At 42.4% G+C, this 20048-nt stretch overlaps 2 protein-coding genes across 3 annotated transcripts in view; both read left to right on the top strand.

Moving 5' to 3' along the window:
* Positions 1-3184: 3184 nt before the first annotated feature.
* Ubox5 (U-box domain containing 5) overlaps positions 3185-20048 on the top strand; it is a 36078-nt gene continuing 19214 nt past the window's right edge. For both annotated transcript variants that reach the window (XM_052183630.1, XM_052183629.1), the window contains exon 1: positions 3185-3273. The gene's annotated coding sequence lies outside the window, so the exon portion shown is untranslated. The remainder of the gene's footprint in view (positions 3274-20048) is intronic.
* On the top strand, positions 3192-18162 carry Fastkd5 (FAST kinase domains 5). The gene is made up of 2 exons (XM_052183621.1): positions 3192-3273; positions 14535-18162. Exon 2 carries the CDS (start codon positions 14609-14611, stop codon positions 17033-17035), a length of 2427 nt encoding a protein of 808 aa, XP_052039581.1. The 5' UTR covers positions 3192-3273; positions 14535-14608; the 3' UTR covers positions 17036-18162.

The raw sequence follows: 20048 nt of genomic DNA, 5'->3' as shown, positions 1-20048 counted from the left end.
TGCGCATTGGATATCCTGCTATCATTTATTTGCATTATGATTCCTAACAGTAGCAAAATTACAGTTATAAAGTAGTGACAAAAATAATTGGGGGGGGAGGTGTCACCACAGCATGAGGAACTGTGTTAAGGGGTCACAGCACTAGGAAGGTTGGGAACCCCTGAGCTAGAGTCTAGATTCTTCATCCTACCAATCATCCACCCAACCTGTTTCATCTTTGCCATGGAGCATCCCAGCTCTTTGATAAGATTGATTTGCACCACTTCATTATGATATTGGAGGTTTTTCTGAGGCAGGGTGTGGTAGCACATACCTTTAATCCCGGTACTCAGGAGGCAGAGACAGGCAGATCTTTGTTGGAGGCCAGCCTGGTCTATATAGTGAGACACTGTCACAAACAAACAAACAAACTAAACCGATAAAAAAATACATATACTTTTAAAAAAAGACAAAAGTTTTCCTGGGGGTTGGAAAATAATCAATCCAGTGCAAACCCAAGTTTGTATCCCCAGCACCAATGTAAGAGCCCTGAGGCCTGGTCTGTCTCTAATCCCAAGAACTAGGTGGGTTCCTGGAGTTCACTAGTCATTCAGTCAGAATCTGTGAACTCCAGTTTCAGTGACAGACACCGTCTCAAAGAGTAAGGTGGAGAGTGACTGAGGAAGTTGCCTGATGTTGGCCACTGGCCTCCACACACACAAACCAAAAAAGTCCTAGAAGCGCGCAATAACTCTTCCTTTCCAGTCCTGTTGGCTGCTCCTCCCACTTCATGGGAGACTAGGAAACAGCATTTTGCCAAGAGAAACTGGACTGTCATGGCTGCCTAGGAAGTCCCCAGTCAGTGAGGACCGTGCTACCAATGGTCTAGGTGCACAAATGCTCACACCTGCCTTACATAGAATGCAGAAGCTAGAAAGCTGGTCTCAAATCTCTTTTTCACAATCTCTTACATAGCCCGTCTCCCCACCAGTGCCTTGGAGAGAGTATGATGTCTCTCAGTTTTCCTTCACAGCTTCTCAAATAGAGGGCCCTGACAAGGCTGAAGACTGAATAGACACCGAAAGTCTTGGGGCCAGGTGCTTCTGCTACACAGGACTTGGTAGAATCTTTCTTGCCTTGATAGCCAAACCAGCCTGGTGTGAGGGGCCCTCCTAAGGGAGGTAGAAGAACATCCTGACCTACCCGCCTTTGGTACCAGCTCCAGCTCATTTTACTTTACTTTTCTCTTTTCTTTTCTTTTCTTTTCTTTCTTTTCTTTTCTGTTTCTTTCTTTTCCTTTCCTTTCCTTTCTTCCTTCCTTCCTTTCCTTCCTTCCTTCTCTCTCCTTTTCTTTCCCTTCCTTCCTTCCTTCCTTCCTTCCTTCCTTCCTTCCTTCCTTCCTTCCTTCCTTCCTTCCTTCCTTCCTTCCTTCCTTCCTTCCTTCCTTCCTTCCTTCCTTCCTTCCTTCCTTCCTTCCTTCCTTTCTTTCAACAAGGTCTCTTTATATAGTGATGGTTGTCCTGGAACTATATCGATCTGGCTGGCTTCGAATTCATAAAGATTCACCTGCCTCTGCCTCTTTAGTTCTGGGATTAAAGACGTGCATCACTATGCTGGGTTCCTTGCATACGTTTTCATCTATCCATTGCTAGTTCTGACAGCATTTTCACTATTAGAAATGCATCATTATCCTCTTTGTATAGATGACAAACTAGGCTTGAAAAGTTTGTGCGACTTCTCCAAAGTCATAAAACCCAGATGGCAATCCTAGGATTTGAACCTGTGTCAATTACTTCTGCTCATTTACTTTCAAAGCGATCCATCCAGAATAGTATTTTTCCCCCCTCTAAATAACATCAGAAAGTAGAAAATGGTCATGGAAACGCCGACTATGGTCTTTTGAGCCTCGGCGGCTCCCGCACCAACGCAAGCGGAAGGAGCGGGCCGCTGGCCGGAAGTGGGTTGTGGAGCGGTTGGTGCTGGAGTCTGTGTATTGACTTACCTGGTACGGCCCGGGACTGGAGTGAGGGAGCTACCTTCGCGGGCTTCAGGTGAGTGGGCGGCCGGGGAGGAGGTGGCTCGGCTTGCTGCCTGCACTCTGGCCCCTCCGGGCCGGGGCTGCGCGCTCCGCCATCCTGGTTCTCCCGGGCCTCTGCGCCGAGGCGATGCTTCCCAGCCGGCTACCCTCGCGCCGCCTCAGAGCACCTCTCAGCATCTAGGGTCACCTTATCACACCGCACTGCTGTGAGAGGGGGCAAAAGGCTTCTTCGAACGGTGCTTCTGACCCCCTGTGAAGTGGAGATCGCGTCTACGGATCTCACAGTCTACCCGGTCTCTCTTTACACTCTAGTGTGCACGTGAAGCCCTCGCAAAGGGACTCAGCGGGTCTTGGTCCGGGCTGAGAGCCGGTGCTTCTGACAAGCTTCCTTCTCACCAGCCCTTTGAGCACTGTTTGGTTTAGGGCTTAGGACGGGGTGAGGCAATAGGACATACACCTTTTCTTCATTTTAAGCGGGTTTTGATGTACAAGCCCAACTCGGGCCAGTAGTGTTTCTCCTCTTTCTCTCCCCAGGGGTAGGACGTAATTGCTCCTTTTCTGTTAAGACCGTGACACGTCTTTGCTCTAACTCAGGAACTTTGGACAGGAGCCTTTATATTAGATACATTCATGATCTTCTCAGAGCTTCTTCGCTCACTCAGTGTAGGCATCTGGCCATTGCTCCATCCCGTGAAGCTCATATCTAGGTACTCTAACGTCAAAGGGAACTGGTATTTTGTGCTCATGTTTTCTGCACTTTGCCCGCACTGTGAGTACTCAGAACAGTGCCTCTCTAGAACGAGGTTCTAAGGCTTACTGTCCTTAGTTGCCCCAGGCTAGCCGTAGGGGATTTAGTCCTGCTTGGTAGACCAAATTAAAATCTGAAGACTACTATTTCATACAGCTGAGAATTGTGCGGGACTGATGTGCCTGCCTGTCTTCCTCATTTGTTGTTGTTGTTGTTGTTGTTGTTGTTTTCTCCTTAATTTTATTTTGGTCTCCAATGAAGCCTTTGCATTTATCTTGTAAATAAGTCAATTTATTTATTTTTCTTTATTTTTATTGTATATGTATGGTCGATTTGCATTTATGCATGTCTGCACCCTTTGTATGCAGTGCTGGAGGAGGCCAGAAGAGGGCGTTGGATCTCCTGGGACTTGAATTAAAGTTGATTGTGAGCCACAGTGTCAAGATCAAAACCTGATCCTCTGAAAGAGCAGCCAGTACTCTTAAACATTGAGCAATTTCTCCAGCCAGTAAGTCAACTTTACTTTTTACTTTTTGTTTGTTTGTTTGTTTTGTTTCTTTTTTTCAAGTCAGGGTTCCTCTGTATAGCTCTAGCTGTCCTGGAACTTGTCATGTAGACCAGACTGGCCTCAGACATCACCTACCTCTGCCTCCCAAGTGCTGGGATTAAAAACTAGCTCTGTCACTACTACCTCCACCACTCCCACCACTGGGCATCATAAGACAACTTCATATAAAAGAATTCTGGCCAACCATGGTAATGCAGTACTCCCCTCTTGACCCCCAATGCCACCAACCCAACACAAGGTTTCTCAATGTAACCAGCACTGACTGTCCTGTACTGAGACTCATAAGATCCGTCTCCCTCCTGAGTACTGGACTAAAGGCATTCAAGACCTTGCCTGGCTGGTGGTCGGTGCCCCCCCCCCCTTTTTTTAAAGATTTTGTTTTATGTATGAATACACTGTAGCTGTCTTCAGACACACCAGAAGAGGGCATAGGATCCCATTACAGATGGTTATGAGCCACCATGTGGTTGCTGGAAATTGAACTCAGGACTCTGGAAGAGCAGTTGGTGCTCTTAACTGCTGACCATCTCTCCAGTCCCATGGTGCACATTTTTAATGACAGTATTCAGGAGGTAAAGAAGGCCCATCTCCGTAAGTTTGAAACCAGACAGGGCTATAGTAAGACCCTGTATTCTCCCTACCCTTCTAAAAAAGGGAATTCTGGAGTTTCTTACTGTAAAACCTTGCAAATTGAAAAAAAACAGGTTAAAAAGAAAAAAAAAAAAAACCCAAGTGTTTAGTTGCATGTGACTGGAACTGTTGTTGAGAATTCTCTCATGATTGTGGGTGTTTACATTTCTCTCCACATGCTTGTATCTTCTAAAGTGGAGGGTGGGCTGAGTAACATGTCTAATCTTAGCACAGAATTCAAGGCCTGCCTCTAGGGCTAGTGTTAAGTTCTCCAACCCAGGACAAATGGCTAACTGAAGTGCCTATCTAACATGTCAGAGTGGAAATGGCCATCATGGTCTCCTATTACAGAGTCATCCTGGCTGGCAGGCTTCCCTCCTATCCTAAACTCTATAGCCTACTGGCTGGGTTTTCCTTCTTCTGGCTTCTCTGCTTTCTACATAATCTCAGCCATTTTGGCTACCACCCTTTTACCCTTTTGCCTCTTGGCTTCTGGCTCTCCCCTTCTCCCCTTCCACGTGGCCTAGTTTAGTCTGTTGGCCATGTTCATCCTGGACTCTTTCAGAGCCTCTGGCTGTTCTCCCCCATATGCTTACAATAAACTCCTCAGCCATACCTAGGAACTGTTATGCCTTCATTGTTTGTTTTTTCCCATTCAACTATGTAGTTTGAGGTCCTGTCTTTAAAAAAAAAAAGAAGAAGAAGAGGAAGGGGAAAAAAGGAAGAGGGCTGGTTTGTACTAGATATTGTTTTGTTTTGGCTTAGTTCATGGACACTTATTTTGACCTGCACACTTCTACACTTAAGCTTAACTGTCCTAGACTACTTTGGTAGGCTCTGCTGTACAGAACAGAAGGAAAGTTCTCACTGACAGCTTAGGGCCCCTACTGTCAGTTTCTAAGCTTTTATGACTTTAAATTTCTGGTAGACTCCCAGCAAGAGACTTTAGCTTCTAGAAAAAGTTAGAGGCTAAGGCTATAGTAACCCTACCATGTATGAGGCCCTGAGTTTGATTGCTAGCATTGCAAAAAAGAAAAAAACAAAAACAAAAAAAAAAAACAAGCAGTAAGAGATTCAGTAATTGGTAGTTTGTATATACTGCGTGTATCATGTACTTAATTGATTTACTATTATCATGGCTGGCCTTTTCTGCCCAGTTCCAGTTTTTCTAACTTCTGGGCTATGGTTTAAGATGGCCTTGCAGAGGCATGTATCTGGAAGACTTCTGGCTTCTGTGATATCACATTCTTCTGGGTGGTTAAGCAGTACCTTTTGGGAGTGCCAACACTCTGAAACTGTACTATGGTCTATTAGGATCCGTAAAGAGGAGACGGAGAGTAGGATATATTTAGAAAATTTATACCAGGCAGGGAGCTTTGAACAGTGACATCAGATTGATCCTTTAATAAAGGAGCCAGGAATTAATTGAACATCTCATAGTGTTCTCTTTCCAGCTTTGTCATATGTGCTTTGGGAAACTTTGAAGAAAGAGCAGTTAACTATTTTATCTATCTGGCAACACATGTCTACTGCCTTCCTCTGCATCCTCTCTTCTTCCCTGCTTCTCTCTCTCTCTCTCTCTCTCTCTCTCTCTCTGACAGAGAATCTTACTGTATGCTAGCCAGGAGCTTCCAGTATAAATCAGGTTGGACTTAAGCCCACAGAGATACCTGCCTCTACCTTCTTAGTACTGGAATTAAAGATGTGTACCACTAGGTTTGGCCTCTCCCCATCCCACCCTCCCACACGGAGACAGAGTTTCTCTGTGTAGCCTTGGTTGACCTGGAACTTACTCTGTAAAACAGAAAACAGGCTAGCCTCAAACTCATCCCTGACTCTGCCTCCCAAAAGTGTTGGGACTAAAGGTGTGTATCGCCATGCCTGGCTAGGTTTGGCCTTTGTTTGTTTGTTTTGTTTTGTTTTGTTTTGTTTTGTGTTTGAGACTGGGTCTCAGATAGCTTAGCTTGACTTCAAGCTTAGTATATAGTTAAGGATGGCCATGAACTCCTGTCTCCGCCTCAGAGGTGCTGGGATTACAGGTATACACCACCATACATGTATTTTGTAAATTTAATTTTTTTTGAAGTTGTATCCTAACCTGTTAGGATACTGGGAGGTAAACCCTGGTCCTCAGAGCAACAAGTGCTCTTACACATTGTTGTTTTAAGGCTGGGACTAAGTTGCCCAGGGGGAGCTTTTATCCCATTCCAGCTTCCTGAGTACCTGGGATTACAGGTATGAGCCGTTGTATTGCCAGTGTGCCTCACCCCCTTCCCTCCCTCTCTTTGTTTTGATTTTGAGGCTCATTCCTACTTCCTGGGCTGGTCTTCAATACCTCCCACCCTCTTCCCACGCTAGTCCTGCCTTTGTCTTTTATGCATGCTTGTATATATTATTATTCATTCCACTGTGTATGACCAACCAGAGGACCTTCACCATTCAACAGTACTTTCATAGTAGACTTCTGGCCTCTGAAGCTGAAAAAATTAACTGTCCCACATCAGTATAGTTTGCTCCTAATTTAGTTGGTCATTATTCAAGGTTTATTGTATTAAAATCATGTAATCGTCATTGACATAGGAATAGGGAATATTAATGAGCAGGAAATACAGTTGTTTTTTTCTGGTATAACTTTCTGTCTTTATTATTTTTATTTCTGTATATGTGTATGTAAGTGTGCTTTTTTTTTTTTTAATTTATTTATTATATGTAAGTACACTATAGCTGTCTTCAGACACTCCAGAAGAGGGCATCAGATCTCATTACAGATGGTTGTGAGCCACCATGTGGTTGCTGGGATTTGAACTCAGGACCTCTGGAAGAGCAGTCGGTGCTCTTAACCACTGAGCCATCTCTCCAGCCTGTGGGTGTGCTTTCAAAGGCCAGGGCATTACCTTCCTTGGAGGTACAGTTACAGATGTTTCTGAGCTGAACTGACTCAGGCCCTTTGGAAAAGCAGGACATTTACTTAATCATGGAGCCATCTATTCAGCCCCTCTCCATCCCTCTTTTCTTTTTTAAATTGGAAACAAGATCTCAGTATAACCAGTGTTGGCATCAAACTCATGACCTTCCTGCTTCAGTCTGGGATTATAAGTACCACTACACCTGTAGTGTATGTGTACACCTGGCAGTAGTTTTTGTTAATGTTATTATTGGCTTGTTTGTCTATCTGTCTATCCCTAGATTATCCATTAGAAGTTTGTCAGTTTTGTTATTTTGGAAAAAGTTTCTCTGTTTAGTTTAGGCTAGCCTTGAACATGTATTGATCTTCTTGCCCCAGTCTCAAAAAGTATTGCATGTGTACCATGAGGATACCTGGTATGCTCATCATTCAGAAAAGGGCATCATCCCCTGGAACTAAGATTGTCATGTGGGTGCTGGGAAGTGAACTGGGGTCCTTTGCAAGAGCAAGTGCTCTTAGCCACTGAGCTATCTTTCCAGCCCCTAAAACTATTTGTTTGTTGATTTTTTTTTGAGACTGGGTTATCCTGGAACTTATTCTCTGTAAACCAGCCTGGCCTTGAATTCAAAGATTCCCTCTGCCTCCAAGTGCTGGGTTTAAAGGTGTCTGCCACTTTTACTCTTTTTTAGATTTATTTCATGTGTCTACACGTTTTGCCTGCATGTATGTCTGAGTACCATTGTTACACAGAGCTGAGAAGAGCACATTAGGTCCTGAAGCTGGCATTACAGATGGAAATGCAAGCCACCATGTAGCTGCTGGGAATCAACTAAGGTCTGCATCCCTAGTCCCACAACCCCTAAAATTCTTTAATTTTTCCATCTCATACATCTGCCAACTTTTAGGTCTTTTGGTTGAGGTACTCTTTGTTTTGATTGTAGGATATCCCAAAAATACATTCTTTCATGTAGACATCAGTTCTTGAGTCTTTATTCTGTATGAGTAGGGTGAATTGACTATAGTGATAGCTAGAATACTAGAATTCGGTAGGCGGGAGATGTTTCGTTGTCTGGTATTAATACTCTAGCTCCTGGCATCTGAAAAGCGTGGAAGAAGTAGCTTCTTCAGCCCTTCCCTCAAGTCTGAACCTGAGCCTCCTGAATTATGCTGCTGTCTCTCTGTCTCCAGGACCGTGGCCTTTGCAGCCTTTAGAGTCAAGCTCCACTCAGCCCAGTAGCTCTGTACCTGTGAAAGATTTCTCTTTTTCCTTGTGAGAAATTTCTTTAAAATCTTGTAAAGTCTCTTCCCTCATAACTGATACAGAAATAATAAACCTACCTTAGAGAAGGGTTGTTAGAATGCAACTTAAGGCAGGGTGTGGTGGTGCTCACCTTTAATTCTAGCACTAGGAAGACAAAACCAGGTGCATCTCTCCAAGTTTTAGGCCCATTGGGGCTACATATGGGGCCCTGTCTCAAAAAACTAAAGGGAGGTTGGGATCTAGGTTAGTGCATAATAGTTCACTTAGGACCTTGAGCCTCGAATGGAGACTAACCAGAAGAGGGAGAGGAGGGAACAAGAAAGGTAATGGTGGGGAGAAAGACAGATTGTATGTTGTCTCTTATGTTGAATCTAGACTACATAATCCCAGCACTTAGGAGGCAGAGGTAGGTGGATTTCTGAGTTCAAGGCCAACCTGGTCTACAAAGTGAGTTCCAGGACAGCCAAGGCTACACAGAGAAACCCTGTCTCGAAAAAAACAAAACAACAACAAAAAACATAAAAATAGAGGTGGCATTTGGGAGATAGCTCAGTGAATTAAGTGCTTGACCCATAAGCCTGAGGGCCCAGTTTGTATCTCCAGAACCATCACACACACAAAAAAAACTGCATATGATGTGTCATGTGTCTAGCCCTCCTGGGAGGAAGCAGGAGGGTCTCTGGACTCATTGGCCAGTCTACCGAGTTGTGACCTTCATGTTCAGTGACGATCCTGTCTCAAAATAAAGTGGTGAGCCACAGAGGAGGACACCAGACTGACTTCTTGTCTCCATGTGTGTACACCACACAGGAGTAAAGCAGAAGGGAGCAAGAGGATGATGGAGGGGAATGAATCCGAGCAATGTATTGAGCATGGAATAAATAAAACCCTTTGTTTAGGGTCATTGAGGTGGCATAAAGCTACTTGTCACCAATCTTGGCAACTTGAGTTCAACCCTTAGGACCCACGTGGGAGAAGAACAAAACCAATTCCTGCGTGTTGTCTTCTGACCTTCACACATGTGCTATGGCATTTGTGTCTCCTCATTCATACACAAACACATATACATTAAATAGTTGTAAAATTAATTATTTTAAAAAATGTAAAAACCTATTATTCACTAACATAGATTTTAATTAGGAAAGGAAAAAGATAGCATCTTCCATCTTAGAACTTAATCTACCTATTTGTCTGTTTTTGAGGCAGGTTCTCATGTAGTTTCAGCCTTCTATTTATTTTCTATTTTGTGGGTGTTTTGTTTGCATATATGTCTGTCCACTATGGGGTTACTGAGAATTGAACCTCAAATCTTCTGGAAGTGCAGCCAGTGTTCTTAAGCGATGATCCATCTCTCCAACCCATAGCTTTCTTAAGGTAAAGTCTCAGTATGAAGTCATAAACCTGAACTATGCGGATATGTTTGCTTCAACTCATAGAACTCCTTTTGCCTCTACTTCTTGAGTGCTTAGATTACAAGTGTGTGTTACCATATCCAGCTATAGAGGTAATTTCTCTTCTCTCCTCTCCTCTCCTCTCCTCTCCTCTCCTCTCCTCTCCTCTCCTCTCCTCTCCTCTCCTCTCCTCTCCTCTCCTCTCCTCTTCTTTTCTCTTCCTTTCCTTTCTCTTTCTCTCTCTCTTTTTCAGCCAAGGTCTCTTTATATAGCTCTGGCTGTCCTAGAACTCTATGTAGACAAGGCCAGCCTTGAACTCACATAGATCCACCTGTCTCTGCCATCCAAGTGCTGAGATAAAAGGTTTGCACCATCATACCTAGTTTATAAAGGTATTTTTTAGAAAAATGTTTTCTAGGCTATTAATTTTATGTGTATGACTGTTTTGCCTGAATGTATGTGTATATACGGTATACATGCCTAGTGCCCACAGAAGCCGAAAGAGGGCATAGATTCCCTGGAATAAACAAACAAACAAACACCCTGAAAAACCAGAAAGACAAAACCAACCAACCAAAGTCACCTAAAAATGACTATCAACTAGAGCACACGTCTACATTAAGGGGTGGAAACAGGAAGATCGTGAGCTCAAGACTAGTGTGGATTTTTATGAAACTCTGCTGAAAAAAGCAAATACAGACAAACAAAAATGAGTACAGAGATAGTCTGTTTAAAAGTAAACAGAGGGTTTGTTGTTAATTGATGCGCTCTTCCATACTGACAGTTTTAATCACAACTAACTAGTGGTCTGTAGCGTGGGACTCTGGACCTTTTCTATAAAGAGCTAGATAAGAAACACTATGTTTTTCAGGCATATCATTTCTGAGATAGTTACTCAGTTCTTGGTGGGAAAGCCAACACAGACATTAGATATGTCTAGATAAAATGTACTTAAAAAACCAGGTACAGGGCTAAATTTGGGCCCCAGGATGTAGTTTGTAACCACCTGAACAGTTGAAGCTGGGCAGGTAAAACACCAGGTATAGTACTAGGCATGGTGTTGCCTTTCATCCCAGCATTAGGGAGGTGGAGACAGATGGATCTCTATGAGTTCATGCAAAGTTTAGCCTAGTGAGTGCCAGGACTACATACCGAAATACTGTCTCAGAAAAAGGAACCAGTGTATAAAGATTTACTGTGAAATTGGAACATACGATCCTATAACTGAGAGAAAGAAGCTTGGTAGGTAGAACAAAGCCTTTTGGCCTGCTATGCAATCATGACTGTTTATGGACTTTGGAAAGAAGAGGTCAAAAGCGAAGTTAGAAAAACACTTCACAGGCTGGAGAGAAGGCTCAGCAGTTAAGAGTACTGGCTGTTCTTCCAGAGTTCCTGAGTTCAATTCCCATCAACCACATGATGTCTCACAACCATCTGTAGTGAGATCTGATGCCTTCTTGTATTAAATAAATAAGTCTTTAAAAAAAAAAGACCTTTCAGAAGATCACTCATGGATATTTTGCAACAGCAACCTTCTATGGTCCATTGATTGGCCACTCATATCTCCTTGGAGTTTGCAAGTAGATACAGGGTGGGGAGAAGAAGAATGAGCAATGAAGAAAAAAATATGGTCTGGAGAGATGTCTCAGTGGTTAAGAGCATTTGTTACTCTTTCATAGAACATAATTCAGTTCCCAGCACCCATGTGGTGGCTAACATATGAGACTCCAGTTCTAGAGGATCTAATGATACCACACACGAGTGGTGTCTAGACATACAAATATGCAAAACACCCATGTAACATAAAATGAAAAAATAATATTTTTGCTATTGTTTTGGGTTTGTTTGTTTGTTTGTTTGTTTTTGAAACAAGGCCTTACTATGTAGACCAGGTTGGCGATAAACTCAGATATGCCTACCTCTGTTTCCTGAGTGCTGGGATCAAAGTCATGTGCCACCACACTTGGTAGAAAAGTAATTTTTTTTTTTTTAAAAAGAGGAGGAAGGTTCCAGGACAGACAGGGCTACACAGAGAAACCCTGTCTTGGAAAACCAAAAAAAAAAAAAAAAAAAAAAAAAAAGGGAGGAGGAATATGGGAGAGCCGTTCTCATGGGCTGCTCATTATTGTCCATGGGAGGAAATGGAAATTGTGCTGCTTCCAGCCAAGTGAGGACGTAATTATTCCTGGCTCAGTGGCATCATCGAGTTCTGTCTTCTCCAGGGGAGATGTGCGGTGCCCTGGACTTGTTGGCAGCACAGTCATGTGAGCTGGGGTTGCTTGTCATTGAAGCCCATGTTTGAGTAGGCTCCTTTTCTACCTATGCATCAGCAGTAAAGCAGCTTCTGAACTTCGCTTCCCACCCACCACTACCATGTACAACTTTCTGAGGATGCTTCCCAGCTCCTGGTTACCTGCACTAGTGACTCAAGCTCTTAATAGCATCTGGAAGCTGGGTGTGGTGGCACCCACCTGTAATCCCAGCATTTTTTAAGTAGGATACATGCTCTACTATGTTCATAGCAGCCCTATTTATAATTGCCAGATGCTGGAAAGAACCCAGGTATCCCTCAACAGAAGAGTGGATGCAAAAAATGTGGTATATCTACACAATGGAGTACTATTCAGCCATTAGAAACAATGAATTCATGAAATTCTTAGGCAAATGGATGGAGCTAGAGAACATCATACTAAGTGAGGTAACCCAGACTCAAAAGGTGAATCATGGTATGCACTCACTAATAAGTGGTTATTAACCTAGAAAAAACTGGAATACCCAAAACATAATCTACACATCAAATGAGATACAAGAAGAAAGGAGGAGTGGTCCCTGGTTCTGGAAAGACTCAGTGAAACAGTATTCGGCAAAACCAGAACGGGGAAGTGGGAAGGGGTGTGAGGGAGGACAGGGGAAGAGAAGGGGGCTTACGGGACTTTCGGGGAGTGGGGGGGGCTAGAAAAGGGGAAATCATTTGAAATGTAAATAAATTATATCGAATAAAAAAAATTAAAAAAAAAAAAAGAATATCATGAATATGAGGCCAGCCCTAAGCTACATAAAGACCACTGAGAAAACAAAGCGGTCTAACAAGGGCAGTTAGCCTTCTCTAAGAGGATTAGCATTGAAATGACAGGGTTCTATAATTAAGTTTGTACTGAAGAACTGGGAAGGTTACTGTGGTTATAATTAAAGCTTACATTTTAAAGCACACTAAGGGTCAGGAGAGATGGTTCAGCCTTCTGAAAGGCTGAGATTATAGTCTTCCTCTCTCATGCCAGCATTAAAGTATGTTTCCCAAAGCAGCTCTTGGATTTTCGTTTCTCCTGTGTTTTTATTTTTATATCCTCTAAAATGAAAGTTTTTGTTATTTATGTTTGTTGGCCATTCTTAATTTCTGATTCTTCATACTGTAAAAAGTCATTTCAGAGTTAGCTATTATCTGCTTAGTTCTATCAGTCACACTTCTACTCTTGTACAATCCTTTCCGATCCTCCCAGATTTTCATTTTGAAACCTAACCTAAGCTAGATGTGATGATGTGTATCTTTAATCTCAGCACTTGGGAGACAGAGACAGGAAGATCTCTGTGAGTTTGAGGCCAGCCTGATCCACAAAGTGAGTTCTATAGAGGCCTGCCAATGCCACACAGTGATACCTTATTTTGAAGAAAAAATAAATGGCCCTAGAAGAATAGAATCACAAAATGCCTATGTTGTGAGCTGGAGAGACAGCTCAGCAGTTAAGAGCACTAGCTGCTCTTCCAGGGGTCCTGGGTTCAATTCCCACTGCCCATATGGTGGCTCACAGTGGTCTATAACTGTAGTCCCATTGGATCTGATGCCCTTTGCTGGTGTGCAAAACACTCATACACATTAAATAAACAAATTCATATATATACAAATATATAAATAAATAGGGGGGAAATGCCTTAGAATATATATTTCCTGCGCTTTCAGAGAACCTGAACTTAGTTCTAGCACCCAAGTCCTGTGGCTCACAACTGCTTGTAACTCCAGCTCAGGGGACCCAACCCCCTCTTCTGACCTCCTCAGACACCAATCACACAAGTGGTACACACACATACATACATATGTTCACATCATATAAAAAAAAATTTAAATTCTACTTTTTCCTTTATACTGTTAGCATGTTAGCTTTTATCAATTCCTTGTATTCTCCAGGGACTGTTATATATTGATAGTAAAGAAATATGTTGCCCACTTTTTAAAAAAGATTTATTTAATGTGTATGAGTACACTGAAACTGTACTAATGGTTGTGAGCCATGGTTGATGGAAATTTTGAATTCAGGACCTCTGCTTGTTCTGGTCCGCCCCATTGCTGTTTGTTATTCTATATAAGTACACTGTAGCCGTCTTCCGACACACCAGAAGAGGGCATCAGATCTCTTTACAGATGGTTGTGAGCCACCATGTGGTTGTTGGGATTTGAACTCAGGACCTTTAGAAGAGCAGTCAGTGGTTTTAACCGCTGATCCATCTCTCTAGCCCGAGTTGCCCACTTTTAATGCCCAGCTTTCTTTTGGAAATCTGTCCTTCCCTACAAGGAAGTGAATTTATATCAAGCAGCAGTCTAGAAATCACATAATGGTGCCTTGGGTGTAAGGTTTTCTTGTTTGCAATGCAGGCAGAGTTTATCCTTCAGACACTCAATGTGCTCTGGGCATTCACTAACATTAAATGCATGCAAAGTTTGTCCTTTACACTCAACGGCTTGTGCTCTGGGCATTCACTAACATTAGATGCACACAGAGTTTGTTCTTCACACACTCGATGTCTTGTGCTCTGGGCATTCACTAACACTGACCATATTTGCACGGACAGTAATATAGTCTGCATCTTTCTCTTTTTTCTTTTGTCTTTTGAAACAGAGCTTCACAAGATAGTCTTGTCATAGATCCTGTTGCCTCTACCTCGTGAGCACTGGATTCAAATGGCGTGTGCCACCACACCTGGCTGCACCTAATTCTTATAATGTGTACATTTTGTGTTATAGGTAGAAGCCACTCATTCTTCATCTACCCTTTTTTCAATATCTGGCACCAATTCTGGCCCCATCATTTGTGGCCCATGGCTCTTGTGGTATGCCGAAGATTTACAGGCAGTTTCTGTGGAACATCTTGTCCATCTCTAAAGAAGCACCGTAAAACAAGAACGTATGACTTTTCTCTCACTGCCAAAAAGATCAGCACAGACTCCAGAATGTCAGCCACTCTCAAGCTATTGAAACTTTTAAAATACAAAGCTTCTTGTAATCCTTCTGCTTACCATGCAGCCCAAAGCATGGCATATTGGCATATGGAAAACATCACACAACATGGGGGACAGAATCTCCCTAAACATAATAGCTCCTGCCATCTTGCCAGAAAAGCTAAGAACATTGGTGATACCACCCTGTGTCAGAGAACCTTCACAACCAGCAGTGCCCACCTGGGTTTGGAGTTCAACAAAGCTTCTGCTCTTAAGGCCAGCACATTGCATCTAGACTCACCCAGTGCCAGGAGAGTTGAAGAGGACGTAGAGGTCTTTGATTCCTTCGAAGGACCCCGAGCTTTCTTAAAGCTAAGGCCAGAGTACCAGCTTCACAGCTATAACAGAAATGAGGCTCGACAACCATTATCTGCTTCAGAATGTGATCTAATTTTGCACAAAGTCACATTTTACCAAAATAAACTCCAGCCAGAAGTCATAACTAATTATTTTTGTAAGCTCAGCTCTTTGCCAGCAGAGCAGAATTCTGTTTTGCTATCCAGTAGCAGCTTTCCTTTGCTCTGCCAGCTGAGTGTGAAAAACATACAGCTCTTTAACACCTCAGATCTGATCAGTATTTTGAAAGCCTTTGTTGACTTAAGAGTCCCCATCTCCCCTTCCATGCTAGATGTGTATGAAACTAGGTTTTGCCATCAGGTATGGGAGATGAATCTGAATCAGCTTCTCCTAGTAGCTGATCTTTGGCGGAACTTAGGCCGCAGAGTGCCTCGGTTTTTAAAAATTTTTTTTAGTTATCTTAATTTACACTGGAGAGAGCTATCTTTGTCTCAGCTAATTCACTTAATTTATATTATAGGTGAAAATCGTCAAGTACCACAGGACCTGATGCAAAAACTAGAATCACTGATCCTTAAGTATATAGATTCAGTCAATTTAGAGGAAGTTGGTGCAATCTGTTTGGGGTTTTTTAAATCAAGTAGTAGTCTCTCTGAATTTGTCATGAGGAAAATTGGAGATCTAGCTTGTGCTAACATGCAGCATCTGAGTAGCCACACCTTAGTTCATATTCTTAAAATGTTCCGCTTTACTCATGTAGATCATGTAAATTTCATGAGGCAGTTTGGAGAAATTGCCCCTCAGAGAATTCCTTCCTTGGGGGTTCAGGGTGTTATGCACCTCACTCTTGCCTGCTCAGCCTTACGCATCCTGGATGAAAGAATAATGAATGCAGTAGCGGCCTCATTGCCTCCGAGGGTAGCACATTGTCGAAGTAAAGATGTTGCCAAAATTCTGTGGTCATTTGGAACTCTGAATTATAAGCCACCCAACACAGAAGAATTTTATTCCAGTCTGATAAATGAAATCCACAGAAAGATGCCTGAATTCAACCAGTATCCAGAGCACCTTCTCACCTGCCTGATTGGCTTGGCATTTTCTGAATACTTTCCAGCTGAGTTCATAAATGTTGCTCTGAGCCCAGGGTTTGTCAAGTTAGCTCAAGAGAGAAGCAAGTTTGAACTCACTAAGGAACTGTTTACTCTTGATGGGACAGTTGCCATTGAATGTCCAGATTACAAGGGCAATCGTCTTAATTCTCACCTTCAGCAAGAAGCATCTGCAAATCTGTGGCATTTAGCAAGCAAGGATATGAGATCAAAGCCTGAATTCCTAGAAACGCTCTATTTACTTGAGACCATGTTGGGTGGCCCCCAGTACATCAAGCACCATATGATTTTGCCTCATACCCGATCTTCTGACTTAGAGGTTCAGCTTGATGCTAACATGAAGCCATTGCCATTTAATACTGAAGCGACACCAACCAAAGATGGAGTTCAATTACAGTTCAAACAAGTGGGAGTCAGCCTTACAGATGATTTGATGAATCAGTTGCTAAAGGGAAAAGCCAAGAGGTATTTCCAGGAGGAAATTGAGTTAGAGACTGGCCAGCCTCCCATAGAGTTAAGAAAGAAGACAACTGTGCCCTTGGTCAACTCTGATTGCAATGGGACAGATAGATTGGGGGATGTGGGGATGGTTGGTGTGTGCCCTCTAGCCCACATGCAGCCCCCACTAGTGAAGCTAGCTATCCAGTTCACAAACAAGAACCAATATTGCTATGGTTCCAGGGATCTACTTGGATTGCACAATATGAAGAGGAGGCAGCTGGTTCAAATTGGGTACCGTGTGGTAGAATTACCCCACTGGGAATGGCTTCCACTACTAAAAAGAACTCGCTTAGAGAAGCTAGCATACCTCCATGAGAAAGTGTTCACCTCTGCTCTCTGAAGGGCACTCATGGGCATTGATCCTCATAAAAGGAATAGGTGCACACCTTATACCTGCAGGTTGAGCATCCTTAACCAGAAAATCAAAGTCAAATATTCAAAATCTGGAACTGAGTACTGACAGATCTCACACAGATCAGAGATATTCAAGTGGTAGTCTATGCAGATGCCCGAGACTTCAAATCTCAAACTCCTCTAGTCTCAAGATTTGATACAGGGATTCTCAACCTGTCTTCCAAGTAATTATAAAAGCCAGAGTGTAGGTGGGTAATAAAATCATCTATTGAGTAGTCATGGGTGTACTCTTTTTGTTGCAGAACCTATAGCAATTATATGTTACTACAGGTTGTGTATAGCCTCTGGTTATACTCTAGTTGTGTGTTTTGCTCAGAATAAATAAGCATCTTCAAAATGACATTGATCCACAAAGTCTTATTGCATTTTTTTCTGTATCTGGTAGCCTTAGCCTTGTTACAGTTATTTTGAGTCGGTGTTTTGTTTTTTAAATAACTATTATGTGTGCTGGGAACTAAATTTGCAAGAGTAGTAAGCATTCTTAACCCCTGAGGTTATCATCCGCTTCATCATAAAACTAGACCCAGAAGAATATAGTCCAGTGTTGTGGTACAAGCCTTTAATCCCAGCTCTCAGGAGGTTAAGACAGGTGGAGCTCTATCAGACAGAGGCCAGCTTGGTCTAGATAGCAAATTCAAGCCTAGTTAGAGCTACATAGTCAGACTATGTTTCAAAAAAAAAAAATTTAATAAAAAAGCCAAAGTTAATTAATGAATTAAAAACCAAAACAAATTTAACAGCCTTAAGCATGGTGTAAAATCACTAAGTACCCTTGTTAGAGTGCTGGAGAGACAGCTCAGCTTCTACTGCCCTTCCAGAGGCTCAGAGTTCAGTTCTCAGTATCCCTATGCAACTCCAGCTCCAGAAGATCCAGTGCCATCTTCTGGCCTCTGTAGGCACCTGCACTCTTTCACATACTGTTCTAAAGTGCTGGTTGGTTCTCTGGTTCCCGAATATGACAAGTAGCTCAGATGAGAAGGAAATGTATTCGTTTTTAGGTTTCGAAGTCCAGGGAGCTTGTGATTTGCCTGATTCAAGTTTGGTTGTGTTAGAGCTAACCACATAAAGAGATTATATGCATGTAATTAACATAAATCTTTGGTAAATACTTAGTGTTTGTGAGAATTTATTTTAAAAGGAATTATCTCTCTTCATCATTTTGTTCTCTTTAAAGGTCTCTTCTGTGGTGTACTTTTTCTGATTATGCCAACTCAAACTACTACTTTGGTCTTTGATCATGATCTGTAAAACCTGTCATTGTGTTTAATTCATCTCTGAACCCATAAAGGTTTTAGGTGTGATGTGAATTCTTTAGGATTTCTGTATATAAGCTCATGTATCTGTACATAGAATTTTATGTCTCCCTTTACTTTGGATTTTTTTATTTCTCTTACATAATCAGCTCTGGCAAGAATTCTAAGGTTTGGATAGAAGTACTACAAGCCAACATCCTTGTCTTCTGATCTTATGGTTTTTTGCCATTGAGTATGCTGCCAGCTGCGGTTCTTCATACACTATCATTTGAGAAAGTTTCTTTTTGCTCCTAGTTCATTGAGTACCCAATAACTATTCTGTTGTTTTTGAGACAGGGACTCTCTAGGTAGCCCTGGTTATCTTGGAATTCTCTATGTAGACCAGGCTGGCCTTGGGTACAGAGATCTGCCTTCTGCTGACTCCTGAGTGCTGGAATTAAAAGGCCAGTACCATCACACTTAGCCAAACAGGACAGTCTTATGTCTGAAAAAAAAATCAATTGTTTAGCCGAAGCAGTTTAAGTACTATTTGGTGAGTAAGACTGGTAGCCAATAGACATAAAATAAGATAGTATCTTGGGGTTTAGGGCCACAGAAGAGATCCAAATGAGTTTGTGTTGAGTTAGAGTTCAGTAGTTAGAGATTTAAGTTGGAATTCCAGGAGAAACTGAAAAGTATATGAAAAAAAGGCTCTAAAGAAAAGGGACAAGGTCAGAATCCCACACAACTTTCAGACAGCATTACTAAGCTCTGAGTACATTACTATCTTAAGGGGAAAAACCTCTCTCTCTCTCTCTCTCTCTCTCTCTCTCTCTCTCTCTCTCTCTCCCTCTCCCTCTCCCTCTCCCTCTCTCTCTCTCTTAATCTAAGAGCAAAAACAAGGCTAAAGACATGAGTCAATTACAGCGTGTCTGCCTCACATGTGTGAGGTGCTGGGTTTGGGCCACAGCATTACAGATAAAACTGTTCACATGTGCCTTGTACAGTGCCTCAGATACACTAAGCCTGTGACTTGCCTGCACACAGCATCAAGTTACAGATGTCTTTTAAACCCACACCTGTCTTTAATCCTCTTGTCCCGGTGGCCAGATATATGGAAATAGCTAGGAGAGCTGTCTTTCATTGTAACTAGCTCTGGAAAATGTTGCAAGTCATATTTTTTCTTGGATGGACAGGTAACTCAATTTAGAGACTGTAAGTACTATGTGTTTTTAAAAGCTAAAGTATCCAATTTCTACAATTGCTCACTGCATCAGTGCTCCTCCTGCTCTTTAAGGTTAAATGCTTTTCCAGTATTTGACAGGTAATCCCCACCTCCCTGGTAACTTGTTTGAACCCACTCTTTAAAATATATGTATCTTCCAGAACTACTTTCCATTACGTTCTTGTGAAACTCAGAGTCAGATTGTATAACTCAGCTATGACAGCATCTTTATAGGCCCAAATGGGCACTCAGATGCTCAGAGTGTCATGGTCACCCTATTCTCTTCCAGAGTAGCTCTCTGTATCTCCCCGCCTCTACATTTTGAATCTCAACAACAAAATGTCAGCTTGGTTGCTTCAAGCTCTGGGGCACACAGCTACCTTTTAGAGAAGATAATTCCTTCCATTTGCCTAGGCCTTTGTCCACTTCAGTACTCAAAGTCATATGTTCTGGGAAATCCCTAAATCTTGGGTAGACCAGTA

This window comes from Apodemus sylvaticus, chromosome 5, assembly GCF_947179515.1.
Source record: "Apodemus sylvaticus chromosome 5, mApoSyl1.1, whole genome shotgun sequence".
Taxonomy (NCBI): domain Eukaryota; kingdom Metazoa; phylum Chordata; class Mammalia; order Rodentia; family Muridae; genus Apodemus; species Apodemus sylvaticus.
This window is presented reverse-complemented; position numbering and strand designations above follow the sequence as displayed.

What these genes read in the sequence shown, in the direction of transcription:
- Fastkd5 (XM_052183621.1), top strand. Translation starts at nt 14,609, where the DNA reads ATGGCTCTTGTGGTATGCCGAAGATTTACAGGCAGTTTCTGTGGAACA.